Raw genomic sequence first — 25,003 nt, 5'->3', positions numbered from 1 at the left:
TTAGAAACTGGAACCACAACACTGTCCTCTCTTGGGGTGAACCTGTTCCAGGACACCCTGCCCTTCACAAAGAAAAGAGAACTCCCCGGGGTTCCCGCCAGCTTCTCCAGGATTGCTTGCATTACCGCATTGGATGCCTTGTGTCATTTGTCTCCGCCCCCCAGATTCAGGGATCTGAACTTGACTCCCTTTCGATCGACCAGGGAGCCCCCGGTTCCATCATATTTTGTTTTCCATTACTTTAAAGAAAACACATTCAAAGATAGAAAGAAGGAAGGAAAGAAAAGGGATGATGATGATAATAATAATAAGAGTCATCTTCTCTTTCACACTCGTCCTCCGCTCATCAGCATGTCTGCTCGTCACTCTGCCATCTGCTGCGTTTCCTGCTTTGGTTTTTCTGGCACACACTTCCCTCTCGATGCTTCCTCTGGCTCGCACTTCATTTATTTTCTTTAATGGATCAAACACCCTTCCTTCCTTTCTTCCTTCCCTCCTTCCTTCCTTCCTTCCTGTGAGTCGTGTTCTTTTCACTGTGTGCTCAGACTCCAAAAGACAAAAGTAAGACTCTTCGTTTGAAGTCGTAAGAAACTTGTGAGATAAACTTCATGTTTCTCTCACTCGATCTCATTGGTAAATGTTCTTCGGTTCTTTGGTGCCGTTACAGTTCATGAAGAAGCTCCACACACAGAAAAACTGCATTCTGCATCCACCCAGTTGACAGTTGAGTCTTATCTCAGAGATGAATTCATGGCTTCATTGAAGAAAAGGTGAGGAGCTCAGACTTTAGAGTCGAGCTGTTGCTTCTTCACCTCAGACGGAGGCAGCTGACAAAGTTTGACTCCTGTTTCAGCTTTTAAGGTGCACAAAACAAGCGCACCTCATGGTCCCAGAAACATGTAAATAAATAATACGAGTTTCTGACTTCCGTAAAACAAAATTTCGTGCGGAAACCCAAGACGTTTTTGAGAAAAGAGACATCCGAGATTCCTAAATTAAGTTAACCATGAACTTCTGACTTCTGTTCTGAGTGAACAGCTCATATTGAAGGAGGTCACATGGTCTAGTCTGCCCTGGTAACATCTGGAGATCCTCATCAGAAGAACCTGGGAAGGGATTTGTCTGTTTTCCATTATGATTTCACCTCTTATACGTGAAGGAGAATGAATGAATGAATGGATAAGATGATTTCACCAAAGAAACTGACCTGGAAAGAAGGCGTCTAACTAAGGATCAAATAAACCAACCAAACCAAAACTGAACTGACCTGGAACTGAAAGTTCTAGATCCATGTTGTTGAGGAAAGTCTGGAGGATCAAGATGTCACCTTCTTCTTCTTCTTCTACTGCTTCTTCTTCTTGAGTTAGAGAGCCTGGAACGTCAGTGGACCTGGTGTATCGATGTTAGACTCTGTAGAGATCACCTTAGAAATCTGTTGCTCATGTTTGTTCCTGTTGCTCCGTCGTCATTTCATAGCAGTGATTCACCTCCACTGTCTCTCTGGATCTGTGGGCATCTGGTTCTGGATCTGGTTCCATCATCTTCACGCTTACAATGAACAACAGCAGGAGAAGAAGACATGACGAGAGATGGCGTGATGTTTTCTGCGTGAGGCCAAGAAACTTTTTGAAGAACCCGTGTACGTACAAGTATATGATACATGTACATTCTCTAAATGACATCACATGATGCTCGGTGTCTTCGTGACGGGGTGAGGACGCTTAAACATGACTCATCATCACTGCTGTGACAGAGTGAGAGCAGAACTCGGTGTGTTTTTCCTGAGGCTACTGTTGCTCCTCTCGTTACCTTCACTCATTCTTATTCGGATAATTTGACACCGTAAGAAAACGTTTAATTCTAAAGGACTGAGATAAAACCGGACCTGGACTGTTCCTCTTCTGTCAGTGCTGACATGTGTCATGTGTCGTGTTTTTGTCTTTCCCCACTGAAGTTGAGACGACTCGTCCGTGTCCTCATCGATCAGAATAATTTGACAGGACGGTTTGTGAACGAGAGCCTGGGGAGGTTTTAAGGAGGGTCGTCTCTGCCCGGGTAATTGTGCCAGGACTTTGTTAATGTGTTTCTAATGCTTCTCTTTCCCCTTCATCTGCTCTGACTGTAATGAGCTGAAGAGCATCTACAATCACACATCTCTGCAACAGCTGCAGTTTGACCAAAGACAATGCAAAACATGGACATGAGAGGCGGAGTCAGGAGACACATGACTCTTGACACGGGTCACATGACTCTTGATTGTGAAAACAGACGATTTTAAATTCAGAAGTCAAAGCTTTTTTCAATTGAGGCTTTTAAAGAAGGTTAAGCCTTTCCTTTCTTGTAATGATTTTGAGAGGGTGATTCATGCTTTCATTTCTACCAAACCTCCTGACCTCGGCCTCAGGCTGCCGTCTCTCACCTGTAGTTAGACCAGCCTGTGCAATTTTTTAAATTCTCCTTTTTGCCATCGTCTCACCTCAGTGATCTTTTACATCTTGAATCACCGTCACAGTCTCTGATGTCTGCAGGAACATCCAGATTAAAACAGTGTTTTTAGGTTTTAGATGTGAAATGGTTAAAATGATTGTTTTAAGGAGTCACTGATGTTTGGTTCAGCAGATTTTTTTTACACAATTTAGTCAAAATTGTCAGTGTAAAGAGTAGAAAATTAGGGTTGAGGGTTAGAGATGAGGCTTGGTTGTGTGTGTGTGTGTTGGGTGTTTCTACCACTAATCAACTCACACTCTTGTGTGAGTGCATGAACACAAAGGGAATCTTTGACTTTTCCTGTCTCTTCCAATCCTTCCACCTCCGTTGTTTGCTCCTCTCTCTCTCTTTTATCCACCAGTCTTTTCCTTCTGTCTCTCTCCCTCTCTCTCCCTCTCTTGTGTGTGTGTCATGCGTCTAAATCCAATTATCCAATTTACATGCAAAACGACATCACATGCTTTTTGTGACTGATCCTCCCCGAGGATCTGAGATCCGACACAGACGGACAGAGCAGACGGATGTGGAGGAGTGTGTGTGTGTGGATTTAATAAGCGTGAAGGGAGGATGAAAAATGAACGAGATGGAGAAGTGGATTGTGAGGAGATATCTGTGTGAATGAGAGATGAGAAAAGAAAGGAGAGGGAGGGAGGGAGGGAGGGATGAGAGGATGACACCGGGATGACTGAGTGAGTGAATGACGAACAGCTAAGTCACTGATGAATGAATAAATGAATCTGACATTTTTGGTTGTAGAAGTCAAGTCCGACGAGATGATATAGTCTCACACACACACACACGTATATAAATGTATAATGGGGTGGAACGGTTCATTCAAAAAATCCGTCCCGTTCGGTTTATGACTTGCACCAGTAACACAGTGAATTTTTTTTTTACATTTGGTACGAGGAGGCGTGAAGACTGCAGCACAGACTGAAGAGGACACATCACTCTGTGAGTCACACGGGAGTCATGACGCCCTCCTGTGTTTGTGTGCGTGCAGCAGCATGAAATTCACACATTAGTGTCCACAGCACACGAGCAGAGACGTCTCTGCTGGAGGACGAGTGTCAAACGTGAAAGTCACACAGACTCTGTGATGAAGAGAGAATCAACAAAAAACACTGTTTTCAAACAGAAAATCAGATGTGCCACACGTCTCTGCGTCCACACGAATGTTTGCCTCTCTGCGTCCACGCAAATGTTTGCGTCTCTGCGTCCACACGAATGTTTGCATCTCTGCGTCCACACGAATGTTTGCATCTCTGCGTCCACACGAATGTTTGCATCTCTGCGTCCACGCGAACGTTTGTGTCTTAGCGTCCACAAAAACGTTTGTGTCTCTGCGTCCACACAAATGTTTGTGTCTCTGCGTCCACACGGACATTTGCGTCTCTGCGTCCACACGAACATTTGTGTCTCTGCCTTACTGTCTCTGTCTCAGTCTTACGTAGTTTCACTTGAATGCCATGTTGTTGCTAATAAAATACAAGATGAGATCGAAAGAAGATGAAGATCGATGTTGAATAAAAGCTTTTCATTACACTCTTCATCATTCTGTGTGTGTGTGTGTGTGCGTGTTTGTCTGTTTAAGTCCCCGCTGTCTTCATATTTCTTAATAAGTTGTCATGGTAACAAAGAAAGCTTTCTCGTAAGAGGGCTGAGTGTTTTCAGTGCTGGAAAATCACACACACACACACCATTAGTGAGACTCTGTATCAAACAAACTGTGTCTTTAGAATGAATTGTTATCAAAGGCTTTTCTTCCAGCTCTCTGTCTCTCTGCGTCTCTGTCTCTGCATCTCTGTCTCTCTGTCTCTCTGCATCTCTGTCTCTCTGCGTCTCTCTAAGAGCCAGAGTATCGTCTTTGTTGGTGAAGTCGATTGTTGTCTGATAGTTTTACGTCGTTGTGTAACACAGATTTTATTTTTCATCTTCTTCGTCGTCTTTGTCTTCGTCTTCTCTGTCTTCTTCGTATTCGTCTTCTTTGTCTTATTTGTATTCGTCCTCTTTGTCTTCTTTGGTTCATTTGTTGTTTGCGTTTTTTTGAAATTCCACTGGGTTTTTATGGAATGTGACGTCCCTGTTTGACGTTTGTCGCAGATTGTTACGACGTTACAAAGACAGCAAGGGAAGCTCCGCCTTTGTCTGAAATCTTATCAAATAAAATGTCAAATATGCACGGGTTCACACAGGTCCTTGAAATACTTGAAAGTTTTCCAAAATGTCCCTCAAACAGAGGGTCATTGAAAGTGCTTGGATTTTGGTCAAGAAAAGAGTGAAGTATACCAAAGATATTTAGGTAGGGAACCCAGACTATGTCAAGACCAAGACTTTTAGAAACTGAGAGCAGGACCAGTAAGTTCAAAACCCTAACCAAGTGAAGAGCAAGAACGTTTGGGACCAATACTGTGTCAAGACCAAGGCTTAAAGCAACTGAGACGGAGTTGGGAGCAAGACCTTTATGGACCAAGATGAGACCAAGGCTTTTAGGGACACAAATTGTGTGAAGACCAGGACTTTTTTGGGACCAATGCCAAGACAAGAGTAAGACTTTTCAGGAACCAAAACAATGTCAAGTCCAAGACTTGTAGGACTTGATAGAGTCAAGAGCGAGATGTTGACTGATTGTGACCAAGACAATACCAAGACTTTAAAGGACCAGGACCACGACCATGTAAAGTTAAAACCTTAAGGAACTTAGGCCAAGTCAAGAGCAAGAACTTTTATGTGAAGTTAAATTTCAGGGGCCAAGACCGAGACAAAATCATGACCACAAACATACACGTACCAAATTCTGTTCAACATCAGATGGTGGATTCTTACCAAAGTTCACTGAGAACCTGCTCATTATAGAAACTTCAGATTGATCTTTAATCCTTAAAATAATCATTTCCTCCATCAGATGATGGTTGATATTAAATAAACGTGACACATTTTCAGTCAAATTCAACCATAACTTCACCAACGGGCAAAACTACGTCCAGTCCTCTTCCTCCGCTCGCTCTGCTTCAGGCCTGTTATTTCCTCTGCTCTCTCGCTCTTTCCTCCCCTCTTCTCCTCTCCTCTCCTCTCCTCTGCCTTCTCGGCCTCAATGGAAAAAAACTTAAACTCATAATCTTTGACATTTTCTATGAAATGAATGCCATCGTTTGCTAATGACTGGAGAACTACTTACGTGACCTTTTCGGCAGCTCATGGAAATCCTGTGCGGCTCAAGGGTTTTCCCTGAGAAAGTGACTCGTGTCCATGATTAGTTCACTGGTTCACCTTCAGGCTGGTATAAGGAGAAATGGAAGTATTATGGGTTTGCTTGAGTCAGCAGTGACTCACCCACAGAAACAGTCAGGACACAAACATTAAAACATGTTTCAAGAGTTTCAACAAAAAACAGTAAAGAGTCAAAATTACTTTGATAAAACTCCATAAATCTGAAAACAAGATCGAGTAAAGAGCAAGACCTTTAGTGACCGAGACAAGACCAAGGCTTTTAGGGAAGATCAATATTTTTTAGGACCAAGACCAAGATAAGATAAGACCAACACTTTTAGGGACAGAAATCATGTTAAGACCAGGACTTTTTTAGGACTAGTACCAAGATAAGACCAAGAGTTGTAGAGATTGAGATCAAGTTGAGCTCTATTTCACAGAACTCTAAAGTTTCATTCCTTACAGATCATAACAGAGAATATATAGAATCATTCTCAATGACTTCTTATATATCTGTGAGGTTTCAGGCTGAATGTGAGATGTATATTAATATCACCTGGAGGCATTTTAACAATTCATCCCTTCTATTTTCCTTGTGTGTGTTCACCTCCACAACGTTTGCACATCAGACGATGCCTTGACTTTCACTTTCTCGCAGATTCTCCAGGAACTCATTAGCATATATCACCAGCTAAGTCTGGGTTTTTCCGTCCTTCGCAAACATTTAGCAAAGTGAGCGTTTGGTTTAGTTTGAGCGTAAAGAGCCGTAAAGAGGACGCGTCGCCTCCTTCAGGCTCAACGAGGCAAAGTGAATCAACAGAGCAGCAAAGAGAGAGCGACTCTTTCACTCGGCTGCTTCCACAGGAGCTGCATCTCATTTCACTCTTTGACCTCTTTGAGTTCCTTTGAAGAGAAACTGCCGCTCGGAACCTGGACTGGAAATATTCATCTTCAGGAAATTAATGTGTGTGTGGGCACCATAAGTTGTACAGCAGAAATAAGCTCACTCTCTTATTATGAGAACATTATTTATTGAGATATATATATGTATATACATATACTGTAATATATATATATATATATATTATGGGATATGCATATCATCTCCTGCCTCTGTAATAATGTAAAGCCAGGATGTGACTGCAGGGACATAATGTCCTTTCACCTCAGCTGGAGTCGGAATCGTGAATGGATTATTTTATCATGTGAAAGTGTGCGCCATATTTTTATATTACAGTATTCTATTTTTTCATTTTCGTTACAATGAGACAATTTAACAATCTCCATTCCATTTTTTTTTTTATTTTTTTTATTTTTCAGTCAATTAAACAAGAGCAGAACACAAATACAGGGGGAAGACACTACTATCTCGCATAAAGGTGCCATTTTGTCCATCTTGCAGTATATAACTCTGTTTTAATCCGTAGACTATAGGTCATTTGTTCCATTGATCGAATTTCATCCACAATGTCCAGCCAGTGGCTCAGTCCAGGTGGTTCACATTCCATGTTTTTTACACGTGACACTTAGTTTTTTTCCTGCTCTTCCTTCAAATGTCGACAAGTTTTTTGGTGTTTTTCTCTTTGCAGATGATTCTGTTTTGTTTTTATGCAAACTCTGTTTTCATTTGTTCTTTCTTAAGATGACTGCAGATGACTCTCTGCTTTGTTTAAAAATTCCCTTCACAATCAGCGTAATTTTTATTTTGAAAGATTTTTCCGAAATATTTCAGTTTTTAGTATTTTTTTCACAGATGTGTTGTTTCTTTAAATATCGACTCTATATCATACGTCTTAAGATCAACAGGACTTTTTACAGATGACTTTTAAATTCCTAATTTTTAAATATATTACACACTTTACATCAACAGAACTGAGGTTTTTTGTCTGTTTTCTTTGCAGATGACTCTCCGCTTTGTTTTTCTACACTTAATTTTGAGACTCGAAAGAGAAAACACCAAAGATTTTAAAATATCGACTCTGTCATACTTACATTTTCCTGTACGCTCCATTTTTTGTGCATTGTCCTTTTGCAGATGACTCTCTGCTTTGTTCTTACAAAACTAGCTAGCTTATAAACGTGATATTAGGTTAAAATGATACATTTTCACATCATCAGAACTTGTTTCTTTCTCTTCAGTTTTCCACTCTTTGCAGATGACACTTGTTCTCACACTATTCTCTTTTCAGAAGCTTTTGAAAATGTGGCTTTAGGTTTGTTTTCTAAAATGTGACTTGTGAATTCTTGTTATAAATATATCTTATGTGTCTTTTCCCCACTTTTTCTCCACTCTGTTAAACAAACACGATTCTCTGTTTTCAGAAGAGAGAGAAAAACACAAACTCTTTCCTGACGTTGACACATCAGCAGGACTCTTCTCTGTTTGATATGTAAATGTTTAGAGATTAACACGAGGAGAGACTTTCTCTTGACTGTTTTAGTGACTGTATCTCTGTGGGTTTTGTTTTGAAGTCAGATTCCACTCCATGACGCTTTTTCTCCACATGTTTTTCAGCCTTTTTCATCTGTGTTTCATTAAGATGCTTTGATGTTCCATTTAAAAAAAACATCAAAGGTAAAAACATTCTTCTCATTCTCTCTGTCTTCACACACAATCTTTGCTTTTGTGTTAAATAAATTCACCCGTCCACACGTTGCTGATTTGTCGTCGCAGCTGAAAACAGAGACACATTTGTGTGGACTGGGCTCTTTATCTCGTCTCTGGCGTCTCTGCTTCTTCATCCCCTCTTTACACACTTGCAACAATGTGATTTCCTTTCATATCAGGAGAAATGTGTTTGTCTTATACCGACACGGATTCTCTAATATTTGCTCCCTGCAGTGAGGAGCTCGGCTCCACCTCCGCAGCTTTTCTTTCTTTACTCGAGAATTTTTCACAAGAGCAGCAACGTCTCGGTGTCTTGTTTCTCGAAAACTAAATCAAGTGTGATTTTTTTCTGCAAATCTATATTTTACTGAATCATTCTGAAGATTATATGTCGTACATTATGAGCTTGTGATAAAGGTGGTTCTGGTGGTTGAAGTGTGACTGTGGCACAAAAACGATTTTAGAAACTCCAAGGAAGAAGAACCACATAGATTCAACATCATCTTTAGTGCATTTACTGCTTCATCTCACTACAAGATAGCCTTTCTGAACTGGAATTTCAAGTATGCTAAACGCCCCCACACCAAACCCCATAGAGAAAATCAGTGATTTTAACATCACACACACAGGAGTTGTTGATCCACTGCTGCCTCCATCACTAAGTTCTAATGTCTTATTTTTAACAATTTGGCATTTAAAGTCCTTTGTTCTGACTTACCTCAGTGACAGAAAGTGACCACACGAGGCAGCAGTAGACCAGCAGCTGGCTTGACTTACTTCAGTTTCCTGTTGGAAAAGTCTGTCTCGCAGTGAGACGTCGCAGTCGGGTTTATAAACACAGGTGTTCGTAAACTTGGATCCACAGGTGACTGGACTCTTACCTGTCTGGTTATAGAGGACACTTGTCTCACATTTCTGCTCACATGTCTGCTCTCTCAGGTATTTCACCAACATCTCTATCGGTGGACGGGATTACTCCTTCAACAGTGACGGCTACTTGTCCAACCCGCTCATTGACGTCATCTCCTACACCAACGGCAGAGGCTGGGAGGAGGTCAGTGTCCTGTCCATCATCGCCACAGTGTCCTGTCCATCATCACCACAGTGTCCACACTATTGTCCACAATTTCACGCATCATTAAAATAAGCACAGTCATCACAGTTCACTTTGACTTTTCTCCTGTCTCACTGTCTCTCACTGTCTTCTACTTTTCTGCTGTCTCACTTAAGGCAAAAACCCCTACAACATTATAGAGTTAAGTCAATGAGCAGATTTAAACTCACTGATGGATGTCAGGAGTTAGCTTAGCTTCAGTATAAGGCTACATTGAATTGAACCTTTAGTTTGTTAGCGACTTCCTGTCGACCTTTGTAGCCCATGATGAAGCCCAGTCGCATTTAACATGAAACTTCACTAATAAATGATGAATTTTAAAGAAATTTGCACATTTAAAACTTTAAAAGTGACCTAATTTTTACCGTTAATTAAAGCAGATTTAGGTCTTTCTTTAACTCGTCTGTAAAAAACAACATTATGCATCTAATGTGTAGAATGTAAAGATGTGAATGTAATCCTGAGGGAATATTTCCTGACATGACTTCACTGGCAATTTTCTTTCCCACCATTCTTCACCTGAACATCAGATCAGATAAAAGAGCAGCGAAAGAGCAGAAATCAGCTCTTATCTGTCACTTTTCTTCTTCTTATATCTTCTTCTTATATCTTGTAGACAATGAGACGGTAACGCGTCTCCTCGACAGAATCTCAGGCTTCATTCAGCAGAAGAAGAGAAAGGAAAGAAAGAAAACATTAGCACAGATTAGGATTTCACTTTTTCTGCCTCTGGTATCACAAGGCAACGTTTTTAAACACAGAGCATATTCTCTTTAATAAAATAAAAGCGTGAACTCACGTGAACTCTGCTGCAGCAGAAATAAATAAATGCACTACCATTTTTGATTTAAAAAAAGAATTCATCTCATGATTAAGTTTCCAGCGCGCCATCATCTCAGCGTTTGCCTCTTATAGGGATGTCATTTCATGGAGCCTGGGCTGAGTCACAATCGTAATTAGAGTTTTTTTAATAAGAAGCAGGAAGTAATATTTAAACACAAGCTTGATTAGGATTAATTAAAGTAGACCTTTTTATTCACGACCTCCGTCTGTTTCTGTAACAACGCACCTCAAACTCAAAGACCCGGAGGACGATGAGAGTCCAGTCTGGTCAGCAGGGGGCGGTCATGTCAAAAATAACTACAGAAAAAGACATCACAATATTAATGATAATAATAATAATAATAATAATATGACAATATTTCACAAGATTAAAAAATAATTGTTTGTTTTTTATATGGATGATAAATAGTTTACAACATGAACGTATTTTTGATGTAAAATGAATTCAGTAATAAAAAAGAAAACACAAAAAACACAGTAACCCATTACAATTTGATCTGGTCTAATCTAGTCTGATCTAATCTAATCCAGTATCAGCACATGTTCTCACAGATGAAGGATTAATGATTCTGGGTTAAGTGTTCCATTTATGAATCATAACAATGAAAGCAGCAACATTTAATCTAATTAACCCGACAAATTACCCTGAATATAATTTCATTTGAGATTAAAAAAAAAGTTGCCAAATACATTTTATTTTTATGTTTTATCAACATTTTTATGTCGAAAAAGAAAGAAAGATTATTTCACTTTTTGTTTCTGCGTTAAAAATCATGTTGACATTTTATTGTGTACATTCTGATTACAGTTGAGATTATAGACCAGATTACAGTTCAGATTACAGTTCACATTATAGTTGAGATTATAGTTTGGATTATAGTTGAGATTACAGTTTAGATTATAGTTGAGGTTATAGTTCAGATTACAGTTGAGATTATAGTTGTGATTACAGTTGAGATTACAGTTACTGATGACTTTGGCAGACGTTGAAGTCACTTTTTTATTATAATAATAATAATATTATTATTATTATCTTAAAGTTTATGAAAGTATTAAAAAATGAGGAGTTCGGGTTGAGCCATGGTGGCTCAGTGGTAGGGTGAGTTGTCTTTCAAATGGAAGGTTGTGGGTTCAATTCCTGGCTCTGCTAGTCTATATATGTCTTTTAGCTCAACGCTTAACCCCATGTTGCAGCTTGTGAAAGATGTGTGAATGGATGAAAACTGTTGTGTTAAGCATTTCATCAAAATCCCCATAATAGCAACTCTTCTTCTTCTGATTTTATTTTGTAGTAACGAGTAACAAAGAGAGTTAGAGGAGATATGGTGGAGTAACTTTGTACTTTGTAACATTACAAAGAAATACAAATACTGTCCGTAAACAAACACTCAGACACGTTATTTTACCTTCACATTTATTCTGTGATAAGAAAAAAATCGTTTTTCTTGTGAATGAATGAATGAAATGTGTTTTTCTGCCGACTCCAGCGAAGCACTGTGTCATTCTGCTGCTTCCCGGGACACCACTGCTTTTCTATCATTGCTGTTCTCATCACTGACTGTTTGGGATTTGTATGAAAAGATCTCAGACAGTGATGAGTTTCATCTCTGCTGCTGCTGCTGCTGCTGCTGCTGCTGTTTCTGCTTCTGCTGTTGTTTCTGCTGCTGCTGTTTCTGCTTCTGCTGTTTCTTCTGCTGCTGCTTCTTCTGCTCGCGCTGTTTCTGCTGCTGCTGTTTCTTCTGCTGCTGCTGTTTCTGCTTTTTTTATTCTGCTGTTTCTGCTGCTGCTGTTTCTGATTCTGCTGTTTCTTCTGCTGTTGCTGTTGCTGTTTCTGCTTCTGCTGTTTCTTCTGCTGCTCTTGTTTCTGCTGCTGCTGCTGTTGTTTCTTCTGCTGTTGTTTCTGCTGCTGTTGTTTCTGCTGCTGATGTTTATACTGCTGCTGATGCTTCTGCTGCTGCTGCTGAGAGGATCAATGTATTGATTATTGTCCCTTCTACAACGTAATGGCTCTTTTAAAGTCGATTGTTAGCTTTAATCGATGATTGATCTGTTTTACAGTCATTTATTCGCTCGCTCTCTGTGAATTCCTGTAGGAAGTAACTCTCCTGTGTTGCCTTTTTCTTTTTCCTCTGGAAATGTCAGACTTTTTATAACATATCACAAGGGAATTTATATTTCCCTTAAAAGTAGAAGAATATCAGACCTCTGAGGAGAGTGGATGTGAGAAGTCTGTCACTCAAACACACTATGACCACATTATCTGTGGAAAACACTCTCCAGGCTTATGTTGATGTCTCATGTTGTGATTTTAGTGAATTTTGTGCAGTGGTTATGATTGAGTTATACTTTTTTAAAAACATTATATACCTTAAGACGACAGTCCGTCAGAAATATAACAACTACCGTCTCCGTGAAAAACATTGGGGGTTTCCCGCTTCACGACTGTGCTGTGAGCGCCCCCTACATCTACAAACCAGTGTGAAACAAGTCTGCAATATCTCATAATATGTTCACGTCTTTATCTCACTGTTACACAGACTTTTCCAACAGGAAACTGGAAAGCTTGTAAAGCACTCACTCTCCCACACCAAACCCCATAGAGAAAATCAGTGATTTTAACATCACACACAGGAGTTGTTGATCCACTGCTGCCCCCATCACTGAGTTCAAATGTCTTATTTTGTCACTTCGGCTTTTAAAATCTGTCATTCATATTTACCACCATATTTACCACAGTGACACAAAGTGACCACACGAGGCAGCTGTAGACCAGCAGCTCCTGTGTCCCTGTGAGCTAAAATTACTGATTTTCTCTATGGGCTTTGGTGTGGGAGAGAAACTTCTGTTTCCTGTTGAAAAAGTCTGTCTAACGGTGAGATAAAGATGTGAACATGTTATTAAGATATCGTAGACTTAAGCTGATGGAGATTTTATGAGCCAAGTCTTTTATTAAGTGGCTAAAATCAGGGTATTTTATTGGGCATGGATGCTAACTTTTCTATGGGGTTTGGTGTTGTTACAAACGTCAGTTTCCTGTTGGAAGTCTGTGTAACAGTGAACATGTTCTTAAGATGACGTAGACTCAAACTGACTCTTAAACTTGAGTTTATTTTAGTGAAGCAAAAATCTGTTCGTTGGCAGCCATTTTGTTTTCACTGAGAGTGAGATCAAGTGTCTCAGGCTGTAAAGTAGTTGCAATATCACATATTCTTCACATATTCTGTTTAAAGTGATTACACCATTGTTGGCCAGGAAACTGCCCTTTAATATTGAAACATCTTGCAGTAGCCTCGCCCCCTGCTGTCAGCCCCAGGACAGCTGCTCTTTTCTCCAGAGTCAGAGTTTGAATCTCCTTCTCCTGCCTTTTCTCTGAGGTGTGTGAGTGGGCCTCAGCTTGGAGCCCGTGATCCGACCATGTTGTTTCTCTGGGCTGTTCACACTGTGAGCAGCTGCTGTTGCTGTAAATCCTGCTGGAGCTGGAGCTGAAACTGCTCTTTCCGTGTCACCTCTCCTCCTCCGAGCGAGCGTGTGTGTGTGTGTGTGTGTGAGTGAGTGAGTGAATGTTCATTTTAGAGCCGGTGTCATCTCCGAGTCTGCTTCTATCTGAGCTCCATGGTAACGCGAGAAGCACACAACATACCAAACCACGGTACATATTAATTGTGGAGTCTTGTAGTGTTTAAAGTGCAGCAGAAAGCATTTACTCCAGTTAATGTGGGCGCTGTTAGAGAGGTGAAGAAGAGGACAAACCAACAAACGACTGCAGCGGCGAGAGTGACGGAGGAGACGACGGGAACACGGTGGAAAAGCACAAAGACACAGTGTGAATAAAAGATGAGCGAGACCAGGTTTTTCAAATCTACGCTCAAGTCCTGTTTCTATCGCAGGTGCCCAAACGCTTAAGAGCCTCTCGTTACTTGTATCAGTGATACAAGAGTGACTGATGTTAGATCTTTAATATCTGGACCAAGACAGAGTTTTCTGCTCAGGTGGTGAGAGTAAATTGCTCGTGTTGTCGTTCCACATCTCTACATTTGCAGTAAATAGTTGTTTGGTCCACGTCAGACCTTTTTAAAACACTACAATAACGTCCAAAGATTAAGTTTAAGAATGTCTTTGCTACTTCAGGCGGCTTTTCTGACTGAAAACTCCTCCCTGCACTCTCCCACACCAAACCTCCTCAGAAAATCAGTGATTTTAACATCACACACAGGAGTTGTCGATCCACTATGTTGTTGTTTATATTTGGCTTTTAAAGTCCTTCATTCATATTGACCCCAGTGACACAAAGTGACCACACGAGGCAGCAGAGGACCAGCAGCTCCTGTATCCCTGCAGACCCTGCAGGTTTTCTCTCTGGACTTTGGTGTGGGAGAGTGAGTGGTTACAGACTTCAGTTTCCTGTTGAAGAAAACACTCACTCACTCATGGGGAGATAAAATCAGCAAACACATTCTGAGGCTGACACACATTCAACCTTTTGTTTTTTGTCCTAATGTCTCCTCTGGCAGTTATGATTTACTAGAGTTGGGTTTGCTCGTCTACGTTAAAGGTGCGTGCAGCGTTTACCCGGCGATGAGAACGTGTCAGTACCTCATACAAGCACACTTCAAAAAGCTTAAATTGTCCTTTTAATATGAAGGAAAAAAGAGAAGAAAAACAAAATCTCAGTCTCATCTGAACGTGTAAAAGTGTTGCAGCGTCAGACCGGAGGCTGCACTTCACGCAGAAATAATGTTCCTCATGGAAAACACTTACCAACGTGTTATCGCAGGTGTCCAGTCCCCCGTTATTGTGTGATTTATAACGTTGTCCTCGGGAGGTGAGGATGTAAAAAAACACCCAGCGGAGACAACGTGTCCGAACACAGACCAACAGCCATTACTGACAATACTGTCTTCAATTTAGAAAACGATTACAACACCGCCGTCCTCGTGGGGGACGACTGGGATTAGTGGGAGTGTCTGAGGACACGTCTGAGGGCACGTCTGGGGACACGTCTGAGGACACGTCTAAGGGCACGTCTGAGGGCACGTCTGAGGGCATGTCTGAGGACACGTCTGAGGACACTTCTAAGGGCACGTCTGGGGACACGTCTGAGGACACGTCTGAGGGCACGTCTCAGGACACGTCTGAGGGCACGTCTAAGGGCATGTCTGAGGACACGTCTGAGGGCACGTCTGAGGACACGTCTGAAAAAAAACTGAAGGAGACATTTTTTCTTGTGAATTCTTTGACAAACAGCATGTTTTTTTTATTTATATGTTTTCTGTCAGGTGGGCTGGTGGGAGAACGGAAACCTGCGTCTCCGCTATCATCCCTGGTCTCGTTACGGCTCCTTCCTGAAGCCTCTGGACGACTCGCAGCACCTCCGCGTGGTCACTCTGGAGGAGCGGCCCTTCGTTATCGTGGAGCCTGCTGATCCCGGGACCAGCTCCTGCATCAGAGACTCTGTGCCCTGTCGTATGCCCCTCAACTCCAGGTGAGAAGCACCAACATGACCTCACTGAGAACTTTATGAACCGTCACAGAACATGACAGTGTTTCTACATCAGTGTTTAGACGGGAAAAACCAGAAAGTCCCTTCTGCTCTGATCCCCTCTAAAAGTGAAATGTCTGTTACACACACACACACACGCAGGTAAAGATTGACTCTTCTCATGGATCAGCGAATTAAAACATCACTAAATAACCTCGTTTTCTCAGAGGCAGAGATTATGGAAGGTTTGAAGCAGCAGGAGAAAATAATCTGTGTTTTATAGTTTTAGGTTTTTTTCACAGATTCAATTGAGAATCTAAACTTATAAAATAAAATAAAAGGCTTGTTATTTGTTGTTGAATCTCATTTAAAAAAATAAAACCATAATAAATTTAATTTCATTTAAAGGGGACATATTATGCAAAATCAACTTTTTAACCATTTTAATACTTATATTTGGGACTCTGGAGGCCCTACCAGTCGCCAAAGTGTGGAAAAAGAATACTCCGTCATGTTTTCGTGGTCCCCCTTAGTGTAAGTATAGGCGATAAAACATGCAATGTTGAATTCCCTGCGATTATGACGGCAGCATGCGCATTTTACCGCGAATGTTTACTTGGAGAGCTCCACCTTAGCTCCACCTTGTCCCTGCGAGAGTGCAGGCGAGGGAGGAAGAGCGGTATTATGTCAACGCGGAGGGACAAGTGTGCTGTTGGTGGCTGCACAGTGGAGCACAGTGTTTTACACAAACTTCCAGCCTCAGAGGATTTTATATATGAAGCTAATGTGCCGGATAAAGTCAGCAAACGTGTGTTCGCACCACTTCACATCAGCTTAGATTAGATCAGATATTTAGTCAGCGACCGTATTTCACCGACGTACAAACACACACATTTTTAAGAAAAGGTCAAATAGAGGTCATAACTGACCATTCTGACACGTCCTAATTAAAAATATTTGTTCAGTACGTCCTCCATGACCGGAGCACAGACTCAGTCTGATACAGTCACATACAGCAGCTGTTTATGCAGCGATCAGCAGTGCTGTCCCTAAGTGTTTTTAACTGATTTACAGTTCGTCAGTGTTCGGCTTGATCCTTGTGTCGGACGTCTCATCCTGTGACGCCACTCTCGCTGTTTTCCACGCACGCTGCCATGTTGATATTGTCACAGAACTAGTGGAGGGAGGGGGAGAGGAATGGAGCAGAGGGAAAAGGATCTTAGCGTGTGAGCGCTGTAAAGAGGACAAATCAGAAACCCCAAAACAGAGCGTTCTGAAAGGGGCGGGTTTAGCAGGGTTATTGAACTGCTATGGTGCTTCATCCTTATGGTATTTTGACCAAAGCATGTCACTGACATGTTCATTAGGACACCAGGGAACTATTTTAATTGGGGAAATAGGGTATAATATGTCCCATTTAATTTAATTTAATTTAATTTAATTTAATTTAATTTAATTTAATTTAATTAAATTTTTATTTTATTTTATTTTATTTTATTTTATTTTATTTTATTTTATTTTAATTTAATTTAATTTAATTTAATTTAATTTAATTTAATTTAATTTAATTTCCACAGCGATCTGATTCGCTCGTCTCCACCGTCCCCATGTGTCCTCTTACTTTCTCACCATGTCCTCAAGGTGCTTATCTGTTTGTCTCCGTCTGTCCGGCTGCGGCTGTCCTCGGTGAAAAGCCGTCCTCAGATCGTGTCGTTGTTTGTTTTCTCAGTTTGGTGGTGGACGGCACCGGACCCATGAAGCACTGCTGCAAAGGTTTCTGCATCGACGTCCTGAAGCGTCTGGCCAAGATCGTGGGCTTCACCTACGACCTTTACCTGGTGACCAACGGCCGACACGGGAAGAACATCGACGGGGAGTGGAACGGCATGGTGGGAGAGGTGAGCGCCACGTTTTCCCACGGGAATTGAAAATGAATCATTTCCATGGTAAATTAATTCCAACTTTATTTAAAACATGTGCACACAACTTAAAATTCAGTAAGGACACAAAAATATCTCCTGTGACCCATCTGTGGGTCCTGACCCAGACTTTGGGAGTCACTGGTGTAATTATTATCAGTTTAAAGGTCCAATTTGTATCATTTTCATTAATCCGACAACATTTATTAACAAAATACCATCACAAAACAATAAAAACCAGCATTTATTAGTTTCACTAACTACTCCCTTTGTTTCTATATTTAAAATCATTGAATGTTAAAAAAAAGGTAATTATGCCTGAATGCCTGAAAACCTACATACATTTTGCCAATAATATCTAAATCTATCTCAACTCTGCCCCCTAATGTCAGCCCCTGGAACCTGTTAGTCGTAGAGTTACCAGATTCTGCAGACATGAGGGTTTCCTTTGAGCCGTAAACTAAATCTCATTTTTGGCACCAATTACATCTCAAATCAAAGTCCTGGACAGTGGACAAAGCAGTTCAGATCAGGTTTGATGAGCATTGTCCTCCTTGTTTGGCAGTTCTTCTGCCAGCGCTCCACAGGTCTTCTCCTCCATGTACCTGTTGACCACCGAATCCTTCTCCTTTGTCCTGTTCTTTCTCCTCCTTGCTGGTGGACAGCTCCTCACTGCTCAGCTTCTCCCTTCTCAGCTTGCTGACTTCTCCACGGAGGAGTTTGACTTGCTCCCCTTGGACCTTCATGTCCTGCAGATGAGCCTTGTCCATCTCCCGCAGCTGCTTTTCCAGCATGTTCCTGCAGGTCCACTCCCTCACGAGCTTTAACATCAGCGAGCGCTTCTCTTTTGCTTTCTCCTCCCTCTCAGTCTCCAGGACGACACAGAGTCTGGAAGCTTCTCGGTTCAGGGTGGCGTTGATGTACTGCTGAGCCCGGAGTTTGTGTTTAAGCTCAGCGTTGACCTTCTCCAGGCTATCCAGTTTCTCATTGAGAGTCTCAGTGCTGGACGTGTCAGTCTGAGGAGACTGTATGTCTCTGGCCTGAGGTGCAGGATTTGGCAGCGCCACCTGGAGCTCAGCCTCGCTCTGGAGGACCAGGTTGTTCAGAGTATCCATCTTCTGAAGACGATCTTGTATGTCTTTTCTTTCAAGGTCAATGTAGTCCACACTGTCTTTCTTGTGTTTATGAAAACTAGTGCAGTAGTGGGAATCAGCTGTGTTATCAAAGTTTTCAAAGGAAAGAAAGACATAAAAGGAAAGAGAAACGTCAAAGGTATCAAAGGACTCTTTGGCCCACACCAATTTCACGGCTCTGATAGCTTTGATGGCTTTGATGGCTTTGATGGCTTGTTGCCAGTAGGTGGCACAATGACGTGATCTTCTAAGTTCCAGCAGGTTGTGCACGAAGTTTCTAATCACATTTTGAAGACCGCTTGTCCCTCAAAAGACGCTGAAGATGAATAGAGACATGACGGAAGTCTCCTGTGTGCTATTCCTTCTTCTTCTTCTTCTTCTTCTTCTAATAAAGACCAAGTGCAACGCTGCCCTCTGCAGGAAAGCAACAGTTTCTTTCCGCAGTTCACAGCTCCTCAACATTGTCCTCCTTACAGTCTTCCTCTGAATCCTGACTCCATTTCTTATCCCTGTGACGTTGTTGTGCAGATCCAAGAAGCTCACAAGTAGTTAAAGAAAAAGAGGGTGTAGCTGAAGTGAAAAGCTGAATAATTGACGGTGTTGTGATTGGATTAAAGTTTAAATGAAGTCTCTGAGCTGAAGGTTTCGCCAAACTAGAGGCATTTCAAAGACGAGAGAGCTTTTGAGGAGTTGAAGATTTCTCCAAATTCGTTTGAGTGGAACACAAAAAGCTGAAGAGTTTAGAGTAAAGTTTAAAGTGAAGTCTCCAGCTGAATGTTTGCCGAAAGTAGAAGCTTTTTCAAAGAAGGATCCCAACACAGATGCTTAAAGAAGCTGAAAAGCCACAGCCGTCATGTCGAGAATAAACTGAACCTTTTGATGTTTGAACACTTTCTGTTGCTGAAAGGATGAAGGAGGAGCACCGTGAAAAGTACAAATACTGTAATCTGAACTATAATCTCAACTATATTACTTCTTCAATTTAAGTACATTTTATATGAAAAAATTACTTTTGATACATAAGTACAGTAAATTTCATAAAGAATTTCTACTTTTAGTAATATTATAAAAAAGTGAGTTCTACTTCTAAATCTGGTACTTGTACTTTTACTCCAGTAAAACAGCTTTTAGGTACTTTATACAAGACTGTAATATATATAATTCTATAATTCCTGCTAAAACTTGGTCAGACCGCAGTTTTCAGGAGTTTTCGTGTGTGACAGCACCAACAAAAGTCTTATCAGACAGTAAGGTGAAAGTAAAAGATGATGATTTAAAAAAACAAAACATTTGTTACTCAAAAATGACTGTGACAGCAGCCTGAACAACACTTGAATTAAAAGTCAATGAAAATGTGAACCTTCATTTCAGCCTTTGTTTACTCTGAGAATTTATTCCAAACACTTTTTCTTTCTCTATTTGTGTGTGTGTGTGTGTCTGTACCAGAGCACCATCAGTTTTCATTCACTTTAGTTTTGTGGGTTTTTTCCTCTCGTCTTTTGTTGCGTTTACAAAAGAAGGGCCGTTTGATTCCAGGGCTCCTGTGAAATCGTCTTTATCCTCCATCAAATCCTTTAAAACGCATCTCGGGAGCGACGCAGGATTGGACCCGATGGAAGAAGACGAGAGGAAACACGGAGCGAGGCTGTCGCAGAGATTAGAGAGAGGAAGAAAGTGGCAGAGACATAATGTGTGTGTGTGTGTGTGTGAGACACTGCTGTCTCCAGTAGTAAAACCCATTAACGACATGGATTCAGACAGAGGCTCCGAATGATCGCAGTATGTGAACACGTGTGTTTGGTTATTTCACGTCAGTTTAAGTCGACGATATCTTAGGAACACGTTCAAGTCTTAATCTCACTGTTACACAGACTTTGCCAACAGGAAACTGAAGTTTATAAACCACTCACTCTCCCACACCAAAGCCCAAAGAGAAATCAGTGATTTTAACATCACACACACACACACACACACTGCTGCCTCCATCACTAAGTTCTAATGTCTTATTTTTTAATGTTGTGTAACAGTGAGATAAAGACGGGAACATGTTCTCCACATCAGTTTATAGTGATTACCTCCTTAAATATTGATCACTCTTAGTCACGTTGCCACCTGCTGTCAGCTCCATTTGCTGCTTTCTTCAAAGTCACAGTTTAAATCTCCTTGTCCTCACACTATGAACAAAGGTCTGTGACTTTAACAGTGTAATTGTCGGCGTCTCAGATGCTTGGAACCGCAGAGACTCTGGTCTTTCTCCAGGCCAGGACTCCGACTAATGAACCCGTGGTCCAGAGCCAGAACCTTCTCACCTCCACCGTCCCTCAGCTCCACTCACACAACCTGTTTCCTGCCAAGTGGAACAAGAGCGAGCTGTGATCCTCCTCGCTCCTTCGCCCTCTGACCACCTGGGCCTCATTTACAGACTGAGAACGAAGAAGAAGAAGAAGAAGAGGCCTCACTGAGAAGATGTTCTGGCTGTTTACAAGAAGAAGTTTTACACAATCACCTCACTGTGTCCTTGTTCTTTCTTCTCCAGGTGGTTTCTCACCGCGCCGACATGGCCATCGGTTCTCTCACCATCAACGAAGAGAGGTCGGAGGTCGTGGAGTTCTCCGTGCCGTTCGTGGAGACCGGCATCAGCGTCATGGTTTCCCGTAGCAACGGCACCGTCTCGCCTTCTGCTTTCCTCGGTGAGTTGTTTTCTTTTCTTCAGTCAAGTTGTTGCATTGTTTCACGTTGAGAAAGAAAAAAGGTTAAAGGTCGTGAAGTCACCTGATTTTGTGTCATTTTTGTGTCAATTATTTTGAATTAATATTAAATTAATATTAGATTTTTAGAAAGAGATACTTAAAGAATTATGAATAGCAATTAAAGAAAATTGAGAAAATTCTAAATGAACTGAAAACATTTTTGATTTCAACTTAAAATCTTATATTTTATCATCTGACAAAAGTTTGTTTGAATAGTTTAATCATCTTGAACGTTAATCATACCTCCATAATTTATTCATTTGTGGATTCCTTTCTGGAAAAAAAATAAAAATTGTTTAGTTGGATTTTAGTTTTTTTTAAATTGGGTTTTTGGGGAAAAATAATTTTTTGAAAAATGTAGATCAGTGTTTTGTCCACAAACCAACATGGTTCAGTTCTAATGATTTCTTTCTTTCTCTGAGCAGATTTTTTTAATCAACATTAATTAAAATTATGACCCAGTTTCCAGCTAAATTTGCAGCTTCATGGTTTCACAGACCGAGTTTTTATATGATCACTGATTTAATTCTAACATGCTGGCGGCGTCCAAGCTTTAAACTGTTGTGTTTAAGAAGAAGACAGAGTCTTTCTGTTGTAATGCAGCAGTAAATCCACTGTGTGTTGTGGTGAGGTCACACTGAGGACGTCCAGACTTTATGAGCTGAGAGCTTTACTCGCTCTCTCGCTCTCTGCCTTCTGGACATTAAACCATGGTGTGAGACGTGAGACAGAAACCAGCAGTTTCTTCTTTGCTGTTCTCGTCCATCAGAGACGAAGACACAGCTTCTGCTGAGTCAAACATTTGGACACCAGACACAGGAGAGTTAAAGCAACTGTCACAGTAGAATAATTCATTATTATCACTGTTGCTTACATATATACGTACATATGTACATATATATGTATGTATATATATATATATATATATATATATACATACATATATATGTATGTACATATGTATGATGCAGTGACATTAAGTATTTTTACACAAAACAACTTAAACATGTTGATTATTTCGTTTAGTGACTCAAACCTTTTGCCTTTTATCAAAGCTCCGCCCCCAGAATCCTGAAAGTTAACTTCCCAAAGTTAAGCTGAGTATCAGAAAATTAGAATGTGTTTTTGTAAACTTTCACTTCAAGTTTCTTTTTCGGTTAGTAATGTGGTTTTTGTTTTTAACTATAGTCACAGTTTTTTAGTTTTTCATGACTTATCTAACTTTTTTGTAAACATTTTAATGTGGATTTTGTTAGCTTTAGTTTTTGTTTTTATAAACAAAGTGGTTTTATAGTATAATTTTTATTTTTTATTTTTTATCCTATGGATTTTGGAGGTTTTTTGTAACCCTTTCTGTTAATTACCATTTTTTCCACAGTTCATTTGACGCAAGTAATATTTTTTGTACAAAAATTTCACATGACATTACTGTTCGTGTGTGTGCACGTCAGGTTCAGTCTGTTTCTGTGATGTTGGCCATATCTCGGGTCAGTAAATATATTTGTTCTGTCATTATCTACTGTGATCTGCGGCAGGTTCAGGTTTGTAAATAAAATGACGTTATATTATGTTCTTTTCAAAGAATAAAACTTATTTTATGTTTTGTTTTATAATCTTAAAAAAAATCTGTATTTCTTATTTTTTACATTCTATTTCATAACTTATTCTTTTGAAATAAAATACATGTTTAATGTTTTATTAGTCATTATCAAACAAATAGTCCTTTTTTATGATTTATTTGTGCAAGTGATCATTGGTTATTTTAATTCCAGTGTTGTGAGAGCGACACAGACGCTGTTTGTCTTTTTTACTGATTTATTTATGGTTGTTGTATCAGAAGATGAAGAGATTTTTAAATGTGTGAATGCGAGAAAACAGACACCAGCACTGACTAAGAGAATACATGAATGTGAAATAAAACCCTCCTCATGTCTTAAATCCAGGCTGACGACACTTTGAAAACAACACACAGCTGCTTCACACCCTGCAAATAAATCAAATACCCGACCTTGGCTGTTTGCGGTGCGTCGTGTAATTATTTACACACTTTTGTTCTGATTGAACAACTGGGATGTGCAGTATTTTACAGGATTAAAGTCAACAGCATTTCTACAAGGATGAAAAAACAAATTAAAAATGAGGACACACACACACACACACACGAGTGCGTCAGTAAATCCAGGAACAGAGTTAAACAATAAATGACAAACATGCACAAAATATAAAGCAACACATATTTATTACTCGATAATAATAAAGATAAACAATCTTTGTTTTTGCTGAGTGACACTGGTCCTCACAAGGACACAAGGACAAACACACACAAAAAGTGAATGAATGAAAGTGGTGATTTGTTCAGACGCTCAGTGTGGAGGGTGTTACAAGGTTTTTGAGGCAAAAACATGAAAAACACAATATTTATGCTTTGGAAAAGTTGTGTCATCTGTCAGATTAGAGGGAAACCACTGAGGGAAGGATAATCTGTGAATTGGTAAATTAAAGCTACCTTCAGTGATGGTGTATTCTGTGGAAACGTTTCCTGTTTTAACACGTCCAAATAAAAAGAAACATTTTTAATCATATGGACATAAAATCCTGATTCTGCAGGAAGTAGTTGTTTGATGGAGATGATGAAAAATGCTTTTTATCATAGGGATAGTTCAGGTTCTTATATCATCTTTATCTCACTGTCTGTCAGTGATGTTAGCTGCTGGTCCTCTGCTGCCTCGTGTGGTCACTTTGAGTCACTGAGATAAATCTGAGCATAGAACTTTAAATGCCTTGACATTTAAAACTTTAAATTCACTAAAATAAGACATTAGAACTTAGTGATGGAGGCAGCAGTGGATCAACAACTCCTGAGTGTGTGATGTTAATATCACAGATTTTCTCTATGAGGTTTGGTGTGGGAGAGTGAGTGGTTTACAAACGTCAGTTTCCTGTTGGTGAAGTCTGTGTAACGGTGAGATAAAGACATCGTGGACTTAAACTGATGTAGGTTTTATTGAGCGAGTGTTTTGTTTGTTAAACGGTCAAAGCAAGAAATCTTCAACAAGTTACACGTGAGGTTTTCTCTGCGTCCGTGGTTCTTTCCAGATTTGACCTGATGTTTGTGTTTGTTGTGTTTGTGTTGTGTTGCAGAACCGTACAGCCCGGCCGTGTGGGTGATGATGTTTGTCATGTGCCTGTCGGTGGTGGCTGTCACCGTCTTCATCTTTGAGTTCTTCAGCCCTGTGGGATACAACCGCAGCCTGCAGAGCGCCAAGAGTAAGAGGGCAAAAAACTCATCGCTCCTCCGCCGCCGCCGCCGCCGCCGCTCACGCTCCTCATGTCGTCACTTATGCAAAACGAGAGGGGGCTGATTTGAGGAAGGACGATTTGCTCAAATTATGGAAATTGCCCTCCTTTTTTATTCTCTCTCTCTCCCTCTCTCCTCCTCACCGCACACGAGTCAAAACAA

The 25,003-nt window shown here is 40.5% G+C and overlaps 1 protein-coding gene and 1 long non-coding RNA gene across 5 annotated transcripts in view; one reads left to right on the top strand and one right to left on the bottom strand.

Moving 5' to 3' along the window:
• Positions 1-25,003, top strand: part of grin2da (glutamate receptor, ionotropic, N-methyl D-aspartate 2D, a) — a 141,964-nt gene that overhangs the window by 81,673 nt on the left and 35,288 nt on the right. For all 4 annotated transcript variants that reach the window (XM_058618611.1, XM_058618612.1, XM_058618610.1 and 1 more), the window contains 5 exons: positions 9,245-9,359; positions 15,539-15,744; positions 17,471-17,639; positions 21,330-21,483; positions 24,685-24,810. In XM_058618611.1, coding sequence (XP_058474594.1) covers positions 9,245-9,359; positions 15,539-15,744; positions 17,471-17,639; positions 21,330-21,483; positions 24,685-24,810 — 770 coding nt within the window. The remainder of the gene's footprint in view (positions 1-9,244; positions 9,360-15,538; positions 15,745-17,470; positions 17,640-21,329; positions 21,484-24,684; positions 24,811-25,003) is intronic.
• LOC131447124 (uncharacterized) lies at positions 5,198-6,531 on the bottom strand. The gene is made up of 2 exons (XR_009233997.1): positions 6,254-6,531; positions 5,198-5,764 (listed from the first exon to the last, which is right to left on the bottom strand). It is a non-coding gene; the product is annotated as an uncharacterized LOC131447124 (long non-coding RNA).

This window comes from Solea solea, chromosome 20, assembly GCF_958295425.1.
Source record: "Solea solea chromosome 20, fSolSol10.1, whole genome shotgun sequence".
Taxonomy (NCBI): domain Eukaryota; kingdom Metazoa; phylum Chordata; class Actinopteri; order Pleuronectiformes; family Soleidae; genus Solea; species Solea solea.
Note: the sequence above shows the minus strand (reverse complement) of the source record. Positions and strands in the feature narration are given on the sequence as shown.